Source organism: Xenopus tropicalis, chromosome 4, assembly GCF_000004195.4.
Source record: "Xenopus tropicalis strain Nigerian chromosome 4, UCB_Xtro_10.0, whole genome shotgun sequence".
NCBI lineage: Eukaryota > Metazoa > Chordata > Amphibia > Anura > Pipidae > Xenopus > Xenopus tropicalis.
The window spans coordinates 77,866,914-77,883,710 of record NC_030680.2 but is presented as its reverse complement, the minus strand read 5'-3'; the positions used below and the strand labels follow the sequence as shown (position 1 = coordinate 77,883,710).

Below are 16,797 nucleotides of genomic sequence, written 5' to 3'. Positions count from 1 at the left end.
AGCAGCGTTTGATCCAAAAGTGCAGTACAAACAAAGGTTAAAAGGAATATGAGTCAGTCAAGAAGTTAGGGCAGGCAGAAAATAATCAGGAACAGGCACAGAGTCAATAACCAGGAGATCAGACAGAACAAAAGGCTTAAGGTGGCCACACACGTAGCAATTCCGATCAAGATCGTTCCCACCCTCCACTGACATTCAGGGCTGAATCGTCAGATATAGAGGTAGAAACAATAGAAATTCTACCTCCACCTGGCGATTCAACGCTGAACGTAGATTTTGCTGGGGCGCCTTCAATGGCACCCGATCAAAATCTTTTAACCTGCCCGTTCTTCGAGCCGGCATACATGCATCGAATACCGCACGAAATTAGGTTTCGTACAATATTATTGGTGCGTGCATGCCCGGCTTAAGGCAGGAATTTATGAACACTAAGCCAGCTTCGGCAAGGAAAGACATGTAGAAAATGGCTTTTAAATTCAAAACTGCAGCAAAGTCACAGTAAAGTCCTCTGAGTCCATACACAATGTCAGGTCCCAGGGGCCCAGGGGCTGGCGCACCAAGCGGTAAGAATGTACACCATTCTCCCTGGCCATCTCATACAGGGCAAACAGGAAAACTGAAGCTACTCAATGATTAGTCCTTGCAAGTTACATAATTAGATTACCAGTCAACAACCCCTACCTACCCCCATTGCTGTGACTGTTTTGTTAGCAGGAGTCCATTATACAGGGAGAATTTCTGTGCACTGTAAATTTACTTATGTAATTTTTAAGAACCAACATCAAGTAGCCTTTATGTCACTGTTAGTTAAAAAAATAACAAAAAACATAGATTTTTAGAGATTAAAACAACTGCCAAAAATTATGTTCAGCAAATGCCCTGTTCATTGCACTCTTGTTGAACAAGGAGTTAAACTGTGCCTGCCTTTTACACTGAGGATTAATAACTGTACTTTACTTACACTTCATGGGCCACATCAAATCCTTAGTAAAGTTATGCTAAACCCTCTCACCAGACAATTCTATCCCATTTGTTCTTGTGGAATTCTAGCCTACAGCTTATATAGGGCATTTATGGGTGGTACAGTACTAGGGGGTAACTTGCCCTTAAGGTTGTACCCATCTTTATAGAGATGCCCACCTTCTGCCTTGGTACAGCTGATTTGCATACTGGATGAAAAACAGACTATTGACATTAAATGAATAGAAAACAAACTATCACCTATCAGATTAGCACAGAGCAACCTGAAACATGCCGCATGTGTACATTTTTTCACTGAACCTAACAGTGGAAAGGTTCCGAGAGACATCATTCATCTGTTGTACAGACATTAGCTCTAATCATGTATGTATGTTAATGATGCCTCAGTACAAATGCCACTCACTAACCTGAATCATGTGCTTTTCTCAGGTTTTAATTAACAACACAAGGCAAGCTCGTACGAAATAGACACGAGTAACAGATTTCACTGTAAAACCAAACAACACCGCCTCAGTGAAAATCTATTTTTAATCATTATGTCAACATGCATAATTAAAAGTACTCATATAAGCTAGATACAAATGTACCCAGCATGTGCTGTCTCTAATTATGGCATTTAAATTTGCAAATGATTACAGTATTAGACTGGCAAAACTGGCAGCTAACAAGAGAAAGAATACATAAATACAAATCTAAGAAGCTAAAGCTATCTTTCTAGTGCTTCTACAGGGAACGTGCCTATTGTGCTAAACAGAACAGGGATTTCCACTACCTTCTGAGTGCCAGATGGATGCACATCACAAGCTCCGGGCATTTCAACAGTTAACTAGTCAATTCCTCAGATCACAAACAGTCATCCTGTCACATTCTCTTCCAAATTTTCCATCCTATTAAAAAGAGATCTATGTCCTTATAGAGTTGGGGTGTCAAACAAGCGGCCAGCCAACTGTTATTGAGTAACAGCTTCCAGCATCCTCAGAAAACCAGCTTGGAAGTGCTCGAAACATTCACTGAAACAGGCTTTAGGTGCTGACAGTTTTATTCTAGAATTTCCGTGGCAGCAATTGCCTTTAGGAATTAATAATGGAGTAATGCATGTGTGGTTGTTAGGGTAACATTCCATAATCCAAACAGGTGACTCAAGAGCATTCATAAGATACAGTAGGCAAATACAAATGATTATGCAAGTTACAAGATGCAATCTTCTATGCACAATGCATTAATGCTAGGGTAAAATCTGTTTCCTACTGTACAGCATATGTATTAATGTGGGTGTCATGCAGGTGTGGCATTTTCTTACAAACTTCTATTTGTGCACTATTCACTTGGTGCAAAAATAATTAGCATGTTGGTAAAGTGTTGATAGAAACAACAGTAACATAAGGGGGCCACATTCAAGGAAAGCTGCTATTGCTGCGGGATGCAAGGCTAAGCTTAGGGGGAAAACATGCAGATCTACTTAGTAGCAGCTACTTGTCACAGCTACAAAATGACCTGCCATAGACAATACTAAGAATTGCCTCTGCTAGAGGCAACACAAATAGAGGCAATTATCAGTAAATTATCAGCACTGTCTATTCTTGTAGCTGCGTGTGTCTAGTAGCTCTGTGTGTCTTTTCCCTAAGCACTACATTTATCTCCATGCCATATTAATACATGCAAACTTGCTCTATTTTTTGCACCTAGCTTAATAAATGAGGCTTTGGCTGCGTTCTGTTTTTAGCGGGTCGCTCAAGTACAGTTTACTTTGACGCAGTCACCAGTCAAGCATTTGCTTGTTGAATTTGAGCAATCAAAATGTATTATTTTTTCAGAATTTACAAACCCCTCTTGTGTTTTTCCCATATAGTCTGAACAGAAGAAAGGCAAAGCAGCTGCTGTTTACCTACAGTTCACAACAGGCTCAGTCAATTTTCTCTTCTATTATAAGAGCACTGATAGGAAATGTCCGGTAAGTGAAGGGTTACTTGTTTTTCCACTCAATAAATCACACCTGATGTCCACAAGGTGAGTTTTGTTATTTATTCAACATATGGAATTCTTTCACAAAGGCTTGAATAAATACCAATAGATCTCAGTGGTGCTTTTTATTTCCTCTATTACTCTTTTCCAACGAGCCTGCACTAAAACAAGGTATAAATTGCTAGAGACTGTATATTGCTGGAGGGTCGCTTATGGATATGTGTTTGAACACAGCACTGTTTGTATTTTAACTTTTGGGGAAAATATGTGCATAAAAGATGTCCATGCATAGTAAGGCTACAGCAGTGCAGGGAGACTTTCTTGTAGCGATTAAATGCTAGGGGAAGTTTCCCTAGAAGTGGTCAATTGCTTCCTATGGAGAGAGAGTTGGCAGATCATCCATTTAAGAACAGACATCTAGGAAATAAACAAGCTACCTCCTGAGACAAGGAAAATGGAACAAAGGTAACATGGCTTACCTTAAAGCAAGATGACTTTACATTTATATGGATATAATGTATACACACATATATACATGCATATAAATGTAAGTTTTGACTGTATAATAAGTTGTCATTTAATTTGACATAAGAACCTGGTGTTTAGCAATAACTGATACAAATATTTGAAATCTCCATAGCTGGCACTCCAGCATATTCTGCAAGACAATAACTGTTCATACCAGTGGTTCAAAGAATGTGAAATATAGCCGTAAATCATCTGGAACCAAGCAGTGATCAACTGATAGGGTCCCTTATAAGGATGGTAATATAACTGTATATAATACATATAACTGTTCATTGTTGGAATTCTGGGGATTACAGTAAATGAAACAGGGTTAGCAAGGAGTAAAAGAAGGCTTAAAGGAGAAGGAACTGCTAATAAAGAGTTAATCTCAAGCTGCAGGCATACCTTCAGTTCTCTTAATAGTGCCCTTAAGTCTCCCCATATTTCTCCCATTCAGATGATCAGAAGCCTCATAGGAAAAAAAGACGCTGAGCTCTGTAAAGAAAGTTCCTATAATGCGTCACTCCTGCACCGAGACCAAGACCGGTCTACATGCTCAGTTTGTAAAACTATGAGGAAGCTTCCTGCTGATCGGCTCAGATCACACATTCCTAAGGGGGGAGGGGAGGGAGTTCTTAGCATTCTTGAGGGAGTGGGGAGCAGGAGAGGGGAGAGAGGAGAGAGCTGCATGTCTCTGGCAGAGGAAAACAAACAGACAAGAAATCCTGTATCTTTTGAACTCAGTGCAGTTTCTGTGAGTGCTTATGGCTGTATTTACATAGACCTTTCTGATAAAGCTTACTTAGTTTTTACCTTTCCTTCTCCTTTAAGAAAAAGGGATCACCATTTTACCTTAAAGGAGAAGGTAAGTTAAAATAATTGGGGGGTGGTGTGTGCAAAATGTTAGATTGTTTACCTGATACCCCGGGCTGGTGCTCCTATTAGCAGAAAATCACACCAGCCAGGGGTACATGCAAACAAGCAATCCTCTACTTTCCGTCTACTATCACTGCAATCCCAGGGCCCACGCATTTGCAGTAGAGTCAAAAAGCCTACTAAGTGCAGCTTTTAACTCCACTGTGCATGTGCGGCCCATGCAAAGAAAGAAGAGAACTGCTTCCCTGCATGTACCCTGGGATGGTGCATTTTTTTCTAACAGGAGCACCAGCCCAGGGTATCAGGTAAGTAAATACAATTATTGGGGGGTGCCTAACATTTTGGCACCCTCAATGATTCAATCTTTCCTTGAAGAAGTTCTCACCCACCTACCCTAAACTGTTAATAATGGCAAAGGTATATTAAGAAGTGCTGTGAGGATAGTCAAGGCTCCCCATGGGGGAAGGTTTAGAGTGGTTAGAGTTGGGCTAAGATAGGACTAGGGTTGCAGCGATGAGACACAGTTGACCTTACTAGCTGTAGGGTAACCATTAGGGCTTAAAGGAGAAAGAAAGGTAAAAACTAAGAAAGCTTTATCAGAAAGGTCTATGTAAATACAGCCATAAGCACTCACAGAAACGCTGCACTGACTTCTCTGTCAAAAGATTTGTTGTGTCTGTTTTCCTCTGCCAGAGACACGCAGCTCTCTGCTTTCTGCTCTATCCTGCTCCCCCTGCTCCACAAGAATGCTAAGAACTCACTCCCCCCCCCTTAGGAATGTGGATCTGATCCAATCAGCAGGAAGCTGACTCATAGGGGCTGATTTACTAACCCACGAATTCGAATCCGAATTGGAAAAATTCCGATTGGAAAACGAACATTTTGCGACTTTTTCGTATTTTTTGCGATTTTTTCGGCGCCTTTACGACTTTTCGGAAATTATCGCGACTTTTTCGTTACCAATACGATTTGCGCGAAAAAACGCGAGTTTTTCGTAGCCATTCCGAAAGTTGCGATTTTTCCGTAGCGTTAAAACTTGCGCGAAAAGTTGCGCTTTTTTCGTAGCGTTAAAACTTAAAAGGCGCGACGTTTTGCGCAAGTTTTAACACTACGAAAAAAATCACAACTTTCGGAATGGCTACGAAAAACTCGCGTTTTTCCGCAAAAATCGTATTGGTAACGAAAAAGTCGCGATAATTTTCCGAAAAAATCGCAAAATACCGATCATTACGAAAAAAACGCAATCGGACGCATTCGGCCCGTTCGTGAGTAAGTAAATGGGCCCCATAGTCTTACTAACTGAGCATGTTCAACTTGGTCTGCATGTCTGTGCAGGAGTGAGGCATTATGGGAACTTTCTTTACATAGCTCAGTGTTTTTTCTTCCTGTTTGGCTTCAGATCTTCTGAACAGGTGAAATATGGGGAAACTTAAGGGCACTATTGAGACAACTGAAGGTATGCCTGTGGCTTGAGATTAACTCTTTTTTAGCCTTTCCTTCTGCTTTAAGTTGGCCATACACGTAGATCCGTTCACCTGGTGAGGTGGCAAAGAGAGCAGATCTTCTTCCGATATCCCCACCTATGGGTGGGCAATATTGGGGGAATTTAGGCTAATTCGGTTGTTTGGCTCTGGGGCCAAACGATCGTATTAGAACGACTGTTAAGGGCGCAGTCGGTTCGAGGACCCCGATCCGACTGAATTTTTTAACCTGCCTGATCGATATCTGCCCGATTTCAGGCCAGATATCGGTCAGGCAGGTCAGTCGTTGCTGCCTCTACAAGGGCCGATAAGCTGCCGAATCGGTCCAAGGGACCGATATAGGCAGCTACAATGAGCTTCTGTGGATCAGTATTTTAAGTAAATGTTACTTACAGTAAAAATGTAGTTGCCATTTTTAACAAAAGTTTGGCCTTGATTGGTACTGTAGTTTCTACAATAATAATAAGGGAAGGGTATTTAGGTACATAGAAGGGAAAGGGCATAGGAATTGACACTGCCTATGTCAAGTCTTTTCACTTAAAAACAAGCAAACTCCAGTTTCTAGGCTACAGGAGGTTTTAAGTGGGTCTGCTAAAGGAGCTGAAGAAGCAGGTCAGAGAGTAACCAGTACTCAGAGGAACCCCAATACCAAAAGGTCCGCTAGAGGAAGACTTGCTGATGTTTAGTCTGTGAGCGAAAAAAATAGAGGATTTCATTTTTTGCTCTTTAATTAAAGACACAAAGCACTGGCCCATGCTCCAATGACTATGACAGGTACAGCTATCATTGGTGGGCAGTGACAGAAATGTCATATACAGGTATGGAATCCCTTATCCGGAAACCCAATATCCAGAAAGCTCCGAATTACGGAAAGCATGTCTCCCATAGACTCCATTATAAGCAAATAATTCAGATTTTAAAAATTGATTTCCTTTTTCTCTGTAAAAATAAAACAGTGCCTTGTACTTGATCCCAATTAAGGTATAATTAATCCTTACTGGATGCAAAATAATCTTATTGAGTTTAATTAATGTTTTATTGATTTTTTAATAGACTTAAGGTATGGAGATCCAAATTACGGAAAGACCCCTTATCCGGAATACCCCTGGTCCCAAGCATTCTGGATAACGGGTCCTATACCTGTACAGTAAAGTCTCATAAACCATGCAATAGATGTAATTATACATTTGCAGGAGGGGAGACTGTAAAAGTCATGCTGAGAAGCAAGAAAAGACAGATGATAACCATATTTTGTTGCTGCTGAATAACCATCAGCTGTTGCTGCTGGCATGCAGTATTTACCTTAACAGAAATACATATCTACACAAGAACAACTACAATAATGCACAGTACCAGGAAATATTTAAATAAACAATAGTCCCTAGAAACTCTACCCCAATTTCAAAGCAAAGGAAGAAATAAGTAACAAAACAGCATACTGATGAGATTCATCTCATAATCAGGGACTTGATAATGAGTCATATTAACCACTTTTACCAAACACCTTAAAGGGCACCTATCATAATAAAATTTTTCCCTTATCTTAGAGTGTAGCCCAATAAAGATTGCACTCTGGTAGGGGGAAACAATACTATTTTTGCAAGAAAATACCCTTTGCAAGTGCCATCTGGAAACAGCCATCTTGGGGCTCATGCATGAAGATAATGACTGAGTGCCCAGTTCTCTCATTATGGGCATGCATGGGCCCCAACACAGCTGCCCATACTGGAAGCTACCTCCCGGTGTTGGCAGCATAGTGCTTGAGAACAGTATTTGATGGCAAAAATAGTATTATTTTGCCCCGTCTTTATTAAACTGCGCCACCGATGAGGGGGACAGTTTTCCTATTGGCGCCCTTTAAGAAGATATCAAAACACAATACATTGGCTTAGGTTCTAAAATGGTATTATACTGAGTGATTGCATTTTGGAAAACAACAGGTTTAACATTGATGAAGATATTTCTTAGTAAAATAAAGCAACAAATCTATCATATTCTATAATATTCGACTGTACAGTGCTGCGTACATAAGTAGCGCTTTATAAATAAAAATATACATACATACATACATACATATACTGGCTACTGGGAGGCAATGCTTTTATGCACAAGGATAAATGCTAAATAACAAATAGGCAAGGGTCTTTGGTAATTATAACCTTACCCATATGTTCTACTCGGAGTAAAAACAGTACAGGAAAGAAAGGTCTACTCATAAACAGGGTGTTTTTCCCCACTAAACTGGATAAAAAGTCCTATTAAGAGATAATTACTACAGAATGGAACAGACATAGCACAGTAATAAGTTAACTCAATTTTCTCTAAATTTCAGCATCTCAGTTACCCAATCCAACAGAAATACTGTAATGCAAGTAAAAAAAAAAAAAAAAAGATCAAATAGAATTCAATTCTGCTGTGGTCTTACCTCAAGGAGCCATGGCTTTAGTTTTCTGTCCAAAATGATGTCAAATCCTAAGACTTCAAAGCAGACACTTTCACTGGTAGGGTGCTGCCCAGGTCGACACATGCGATACGCATGAAGAACATGAGGCTCTGCAACTATCAGCGTCTTTACAACCAGGTCCTAGTTGATAACAGCAAGTGTATGAAAAGAGAAAGAAGCTTTACAAATTTATTCTCAGAGTTATATAATTTATTTTGTATTGCAAGGATGCCCAATCTATTACCATCCTGCTGTTACTGAAATAAATTTGCCAATTTTACTGACAACTGCTGCTGGGAAATGTAGTCCAATAGCTGATAAACTACAAAATAAATATACCTGTAATCTTGTATATTTTGTTAAAATAGACATAATATTACAGTTATGGGATCCCTTATCCAGAAACCCGTTATTCAGAAAGTTCAGAATTACTGAATGGCCATCCCCCATAGACTCCATTATAAGCAAATAATTCAAATTTTTCAAAATCATTACCTTTTTCTCTGTAATTATAAAACAGTACCTTGTACCTGATCCCAACTAAGATATAATTAACCCTTATTGGAGGTAAAACAGGCCTATTGGGTTTATTCAATATTTAAATGATTTTCAGCAGACCTAAGTTATGGAGATGCAAATTACAGAAAGATCCCTTATCCGGAAAACCCCAAGTCCAGAGCATTCTGGATAACAGGTCCCATACCTGTACCTATTTAATTATTTGGGAATCATATGTCTTAATTCCCTGAAATTTTCTGAAGAAAAATAAACTAGTTAAACCTGGATTATTTACAATACATGATACCTCCCAACATTTGAAAATGGGAAAGATGGACAAAATATGGAAAAAAAATTGGACACACTCACTATGTGGCCACACCCCCAGATGTCCTGTTTTTGCACACCACCCCGCTGTCCAAGATACTTACCGAAGTGTCCTGCAGTGCCTTTAATTATACCACTTGTTTTCAGGTCTCCTCGGCTTCCTTCGGGTTTTCCTGGCTCCTTCTGTCACTGCTGTTTTTTGATCCTCACGTCTTCTTCCTGCGCGTTTTGGATCTTCACGTCTTCTTCTTCGGCCCTTTCCAGCTCCTTCAGGCACTTCAGGTCATTTCAGTTTTTTTTGTTGTGGCTGCTGGTGCTGCTCAGGCTGTGGGTCACAAAAGTTACGCTGGTGCTGCTGTGCCTTTATCTACTACTCTACAAGCTCTACTTACTTTACTTACATTTTTTAAAAAACCAAGCTTGTTTTTTTTAAAAGATGGAGCAGTAAGTAGAGCTTGTAGAGTAGTAGATAAAGGCACAGCAGCACCAGCGTAAGTCTGAGCAGCACCAGCAGACATTCAGAAAACGACGAAAAGGACTAAGATGACCCAAAGCGCCTGAAGGAGGTGGTGACGCCTGAAGGAAGACAGTGGTGACACTTAAAGGCACCGCGAGACAGTTTGGTAAGTATCCGGAACAGCGGGACAGTGGGCAAAAACAGGGACTGTCCTGCGCAAAGCGGGACAGTTGGGGCCTATGATACATGCATGGGACCTGTTATCCAGAATGCTTGGGACCTGAGGTTTTCTGGATAAGAAATCTTTTCATATGATCTCCATCCATTGTAAGTCTACAAAATAATTTTTAAAAATTAATTAAATCCAATAGGATTGTTTATAATATATATCTTTTATATATATAGATATTATATCATAGCTGGGACCAAGTACAAGGCACTGTTCTATTATTACAGAGAAAAAGCGAATTGTTTTTTAAAACATGAATTATTTGATTAAAATGGGGTCTATCCGTGATGGCCTTCCTGTAATTTGGAGCTTCCTGGATAACAGGTTTCCAGATAATGGACCCCATACCTGTATTTGAGGTTGGAAGCTCAAATATAACATTTTGCATACTGAAAAGCAAATTAATTGTAAGCAACTTTCCAATACACATTAATTACGCGTTTTTGGATATTTAATTTTTTTGCAAATGCAAGTGCTATAAAAAAGCAACATCTGTCTGTCCTTTGCTATTCTCTACATTTCTGGTTCTGACTACATGAGTAGTTGAAACAATGTACCAACAGGCAGCTGTCCTCCAGCCAAGACTCCAGTTCCCACAATAACTTAAACATTCTATGATTAATTGACCAGTAAAGAAAAAGAACTATATAAGCGTGCAAGGCATTGTAGGAATTGGAAATTTAGAATAATAGAGGGCACTCCGGGCTAGAATATTCTTGCCCTTTAACCACAAAAAAAATATATACAAATGTATACAAAGTATATAGTATCAAAGTGCTAGGGTTTGAACAATCCCCCCATAAGAGGACTATATATACCAGTAAATCCCCATATAAACCCTGCACACCAGAAAAAACTTCCCTAGGGAGGTATTATAGTTAAAAAAGCATTTAATTCATCAAAAACATGATGTAAAAAAAGGCGTTTGAGCCAAAACGTTGGGGGTATTCTCTCATCCAGAGTATCTGCCTTCATATCTTTTTTTTCGATCATATTGTAGGAATTGGAGCCTTGATTAGAGGGCTATCTCAGCATGAAATGGTACATGCAGTCAAAACCAGTCCTGTATGTTTAATTATACACACAGTATAGTCTCTGGTCCCATAAACAGCAACAACCAGCATTTGCTTATACTGTTCAAGGATAGTTTAAGGCTGAGAGCAAATATCTCATTGGCTACTATGGGAGACTTTTACAGTGCTTGTGCATGAAACCAAGTTGCACAGTGGAATCCTTTTAATCCCTAGTATTGAAATTGCCTTTAGAATATGACTATTAACAGTAAAAAACAGAGATGTATGTAGTTGGCTTCGCCGTACAATACACATAGAAACTATAAATACCATAACTGAAATTATGTACAGTTATCACTTGTGTTATAGCTTGATGTTGATTTCAATCCAAGTCTTTCTGTGGCACCATTTTGCTTAGACAAAAGAATGTTAATTATCTGTTGAGTGTGCATGCAATGCCTTGCCCTTGAGAAAAACTAATAAGTAAAACAGTTCTCAGAAGCTTTTGTTTTAGCTCCCTCTCATCATCTTTCTATATGTATACCTGGAAACGGTGTCATTTACTATAGCATATGAGAATGTTTAATGAAAGCATAATACTCAGAATAAGATCACAAGAACATATTACATGATATATTTAAAAGACTTGACTAGTTAAAGAACAAAACCCAGTATTATTTATTATGCAGTACAGTGACAGATATTGAATTTTATATTCTCTTCCCCATGGGTAATTTATTGGATACCAAGGTACAAGGCTGTGTGTACAATGTGCTGTGTTTCAGTTAAATAGGGATGTCATTCTTATTATGGCAGTAAACACTCTCATTTATTTGTACCATTAACCTTGACCAGTCTCTGGCCAAATTTACACCTAGGCACTAACCCATGAAAGCAATACCCTGGGATTAAAATATAATATTGCTCCATACGATGAAGGGATATAGAGTCTTCTGTAGTTCATCCTTTACAAAGAGGACAATCAAATGCAAGGGAACTTCTTTTTCTAGAACTGGTTAGTGCTCTCCAATATTACTTTAGGATTGCAGTGGGGATTAATTAGGCTAAATTATTAGGGATGCACCAAACCCAGTTTTTTTGATTGGATCGAACCCCCGAACCCCCGCCCCGATGAAATTGGGGCGAATACCAAACCGAATCCAAATTAGCATATGCTAATTATGATACGAAAGGTGTCGCAAAATTGGCGCAAAATTGTGCTGAAAATGTTTTTTTTCCTGTAACATTTAACACTTCTGAATGCTAATTGGCATATGCTACTTTATGCTAATTAAGATTCGGTTCGAATACTGAACCAAATCCTGGATTTGGTGCATCCCTACTAATTATTTAAGTTTAATCAGGGGTTTAACATTGATTTTAAGGGATGTGTTAGTTTAGATACACAGGTTTTTAGAAATATAGATTTAAAAACTACCTATGCCTCAATCTAACCATGTATTCCTAAAAACCAGGGGGCATATTCTAAATGCAATACCATTAGAAGGTTTGCTACCCTTCTAGTACATTTACATTTTTTAGCAGGGCAATTCTCTTATCTTATGTTTTTTTTCCATAGTTCAACATACAGTAGTCTATAAAAGAGTTATCACAAGATAAGCAATAAGACAAGCTTTGTTCCATATACATGATTGATATTCCCTATATCCAACTACAGCTTACAGAAATATCGTTCCAAAATTTGCTGATGTCATAATCATTGGCTCGTAAGAATTCTGTAAACCATTTGATGGAGCGCTTGCTGCCTCGGTTCTCTGTTTCATCACGTTCAAAGTTTTCATTATGCTTATTAACGGAATAGTTTGTCAGATGCATGTACAACTGGCTCTGGAAAAGAGATAATCACATGACAAGAATTTGCAGGTTGGTGCCAGAGTACCATGGAAACAGTACAATTAAAATCATGGGTAAATGGTAACTTGGAATAAACATGGAATCTGACAGTTTATTTTGCACTTCAGGAGATAACACAGCATCATCAGGATACTTTACAGAACTCAATATTTTGATTCATTTATCAAGACTTTACATGCATGTGAGCTGCAAATTTTCATCTAAGCAGTAATTACACGAAACAGGAATATGTGCAAGGCTATTAGCATATTTCCGAGCAAAATGAAATCCAACTGTCACAGTCAATAGTGTTTCATGTGCCAGAGATAATGTTTTTACAAATTACACCTCTCCATCTGCCCAATCTTGGACGAAACCATTTAATCTTTTTTTCTGTGCTTGTTTAACATTTTTTTGTCCAATACTGAACATGGAAATGTTTTGTGTCAAATATACATTATTATTTATTATTAACATTTATTTATAAAGCACCAACATATTCTGCAGCGCTGTACAATAAGTAGGTTTCATACATTGGACATACAGAGTAACATATAAAGCAATCAATAACCGATACAAGAGGTGAAGAGGGCCCTGCCCAAAAGAGCTTACAATCTACATTAGTTTGATATCTCCAGAGAGACCCCATGCTGGAATCTCCAAGTGTAAAAGATTTCTATTGATGGGAACGTGGTATGAAGAAATGCAAAAAAAAAAACAGTTTGAAGAGTTTTCAAAATGAACGTGTGCGTTGATGCACATTTAACCTGCAATTGCTGTATGCATCCCTGAAGTCTTTGTAGCATAGCCCCTGAGAAGTATAGCTGACAATGACAGAACATCTAAGAATAATTATCCCTACCAGATATAATCCCAGGATGGCTTTTACATTTAGAAATGTAATGTCTGAAAATATTTGTGCTAATGAGAAAATGCATGCTCTAATCTGTGTCTAAGAGCAGAGATTTTAGTTTCGTACTCATCCAGCTGTTGAAAACTAACATTCCCAACATCAGTGCAAAAGCTAAAGGGTTGTTTATATGCCATTAGTAATTTTATGAAAAATGTTGTGTGTTAATGCTACTCGATCAAGTATTCATCTCAGTTTCCTCTTTAAAGCAGCCATTAATGGGCTTATTGTGATAGCCCACCAGGAGATACTATGAACTGACTAAATCACTGAACCTAAAGGTTGAACCAGGATTCAAATCTTGAGATCTTGTGTTACAAGCAACATTCAGATATAAAGTTCTAATGAGCAGGGATTGCCTTAATTTAATTAGTATTTCTATGTCATTGTACACCAGATATATTTACCCTTTTACTGTACAGCACTTCAGAATATAGAATATAAATATTATTAATAAAGACTACATGTATCAAAGGGGTGTTCCTGCTACACATTTAATGAAAAAAAAAAACCACAGAGAGCTGAAGAGCTTAAGTCTACAGAACCTATAAGTCAAGGAGATCGATACTGCGTTCTTTTATAATTATGTCAATTAGAAGGATTTTTATTTGGCAAGTGAGAGCCTGAGCAGTGGTTAGTGACTTGCTTATTAAAATCAGGAAATTAAGTCTCTTAGGAGATCATAAATACTTTTGGAAAGAAGCCTTTTTCGTTTCAATACTTGTATGAAGAAAATTCTGAAGCTTATCCAGCACGTAAACACGCACATTTATAGTTTATGGTGGCGAAAGCTGAGCAGCAATTTTAAGCAGTTCTATAAGAATAATCCAGTTACCCTGTACACTTTTGAATACTGGTTGCTGGTGCATCAAGTGACCATGCTCTTTTTTTGTAGATTTTGTATTCACTGCGATAATGATTTATTTCCACTTTCTCCTGATCTTTTATTGGAAAATGCCAAAAAGAATCCTGAATGACAGAGCGCACATGCTATGTGTGCAAGACTTGGCTGCCGATAGACGGCACATTGTTAGGCATCACTGCTCGACACCAGGTGTGTACTGATGAGATAGTGGAACACCTCCAGACAAACCTGGCTGCAAGCATTGCCATGTGAGAACCACTAACACAGTCACAATGTCACTTATTAAAATCTAAATCTCTCCCAATCCTTTCCATTATCCTGAACTGGAATACGTTAACAAATGTACTAAGGATATATTTGGTAATAGGCCCAGTTATGAAAGTAAGGCTCATTCCCACACAAAATAAAAAACACACACAATTAAATGTAAACTAAAAAACCAAATGTAAATAATGAATCAATCGGCATTCAGATCCTCAGTGATTACAACTGGCCTGCATTTAAAGCACATTCCTACATGTGCTTCATTTTATGTAACCAGCTCTCCACCCAGTGGCCCAATGTAGAAATGCTGGCACTAGTTCTATTTTACTACATTGCATCCCAATGCTTTTAGAAAAGAACAAAGAAAGATTTTTGAAAACTTGATTTTTGCGTGACTTTAAAATAAGTGCATTATTAAAGAAGCAGTTCACCTTTTGAAAAACTGCAGCAGTTAGACATCAGCAATACATTTATTTTATGTCTCCTGCTTTCAGTGTCCATACAGTTATTTATCTGCCCGTGTTAGTTACATACAACTATCCGTGCAGAAGGGCTTCAATTAATTGCTTTGACAAGTGGCCAGGGACAGCAAATATGTAAACTTAAAAGAACTACACTGTTGCTCTTAAGTGAAAGAAGCCACAGAACACCACTGTGCAAAAAGACCATTAAGAAAATAAAATACTGAGGATGGGGTGAAATCCCTTGCTGCAAGAAGACAGGGTGGTAATCTGAAGCACTATGGCAATATTTCCTTGAGTTTTCAGGTATTTCAGGTGTAGCCACAACTTCCACCAGCCTATAATGATTGGCAAGCAGTTCTTCATACTCAGACTGGTCAGACCTCCACGAGGGGGGTAAGTGCTCATGGGTCGGGTCAGCTTAGGGTTCACTTTTAAAACAAACCAGGAAATTAGTAATGCTGTAAATGCATTTTTTTCTGCATATAGCACCCAAGGGCTGCCCCCTTGAAGATGGTGCCCTCAGGTGTCTAAATAGAAAATAAAACTCTGTGCATTACTTATAATTACAGAAACACGCCAGTATTAAGGAGTCTAAGCAGAGGCCAACTGCCAAATATCAGTAAATGATTAAATGACGTTTGATATAAAATGCTCAATAGGTAGCATTCTAAACCAAAAATTTCACCCTCCTCCTCTGGTCCTACCCATAAACATTCTGGGAAGTGCAAAAAAGAATGACAGCATATGTAACCAGGATTATTCCAAAAGATGTACAGTCTCCTATTCCTACCATATCCTTAACTGCCACAAGCAATACATTAAATCATTTTTCATATATTTTCAGTCTTTTTTGCACTACAGGTACAGGATCCGTTATCCAGAAAACCATTATCCAAAAAAGCTCTGATTATGGGACGGCCATCTCCCATTGACTTAATTTTAATTAACGAATTCAACTACAGGACCTTGTATTTGATCCCAACTAAGATATAATTAAAGCAATCATGTTGGGTTTATTAAATATTTAAATGATTTTTTAGTAGACCCCGGGTCCTGAACATTCTGGATAACAGGTCCCATACATGTAAATCTATTTTTGTGACACAGTGTTGGATTATGGTGCCTGACAATAAAGAAGCATATTAACTTGTTTCTGACAAGTTGAGAAGAAGCAATAGAACCTTTATATTCTTGGTAGCTATTTATCTCCCTGTGAAAGATAGATCCTGCTGGCTATATATATAAGTAGGGAAGCTTGTCTTTTTCTTTCTGTTCTGAGATTGCGATGCCTCATACAAAAAGCACAGTACAGTAGATGTAAATAGAAGTTGGAAGATGATGGTAGATATTTTCTTTATGCTGGCAGCTGCCCAGCTGATTGCAGCTCTGACATATTGCCTTTTCAGTGTGTAAGTCACCTCTGTCGACATACAGGCAGCTATTATTGTAATGAATGGGAGAAATGCAACCTTTTGTGTGTGTTATTGCATTAAAACTACCTCTGGCCAAACCAAACCAGGACATAGGATAAAATAACAACGTTAATCAACATTAAGGTGACTTTAGCAGTAAGTCACAAACACAAATCTACTGAGATTGTAAGTTCTATTGAACTGGGCCTTTTTTACCTCCTGTATTGATCTGTATTTGTATATAATTTGTATAT

At 38.4% G+C, this 16,797-nt stretch overlaps 1 protein-coding gene across 2 annotated transcripts in view; it reads right to left on the bottom strand.

Annotated features, from left to right (window-relative positions):
- Nucleotides 1-16,797, bottom strand: part of ttll7 (tubulin tyrosine ligase like 7) — a 132,946-nt gene that overhangs the window by 73,903 nt on the left and 42,246 nt on the right. For both annotated transcript variants that reach the window (XM_031899718.1, NM_001142660.1), the window contains 2 exon segments: nucleotides 12,458-12,622; nucleotides 8,233-8,391 (listed from right to left, as the gene is read on the bottom strand). In XM_031899718.1, coding sequence (XP_031755578.1) covers nucleotides 8,233-8,391; nucleotides 12,458-12,622 — 324 coding nt within the window.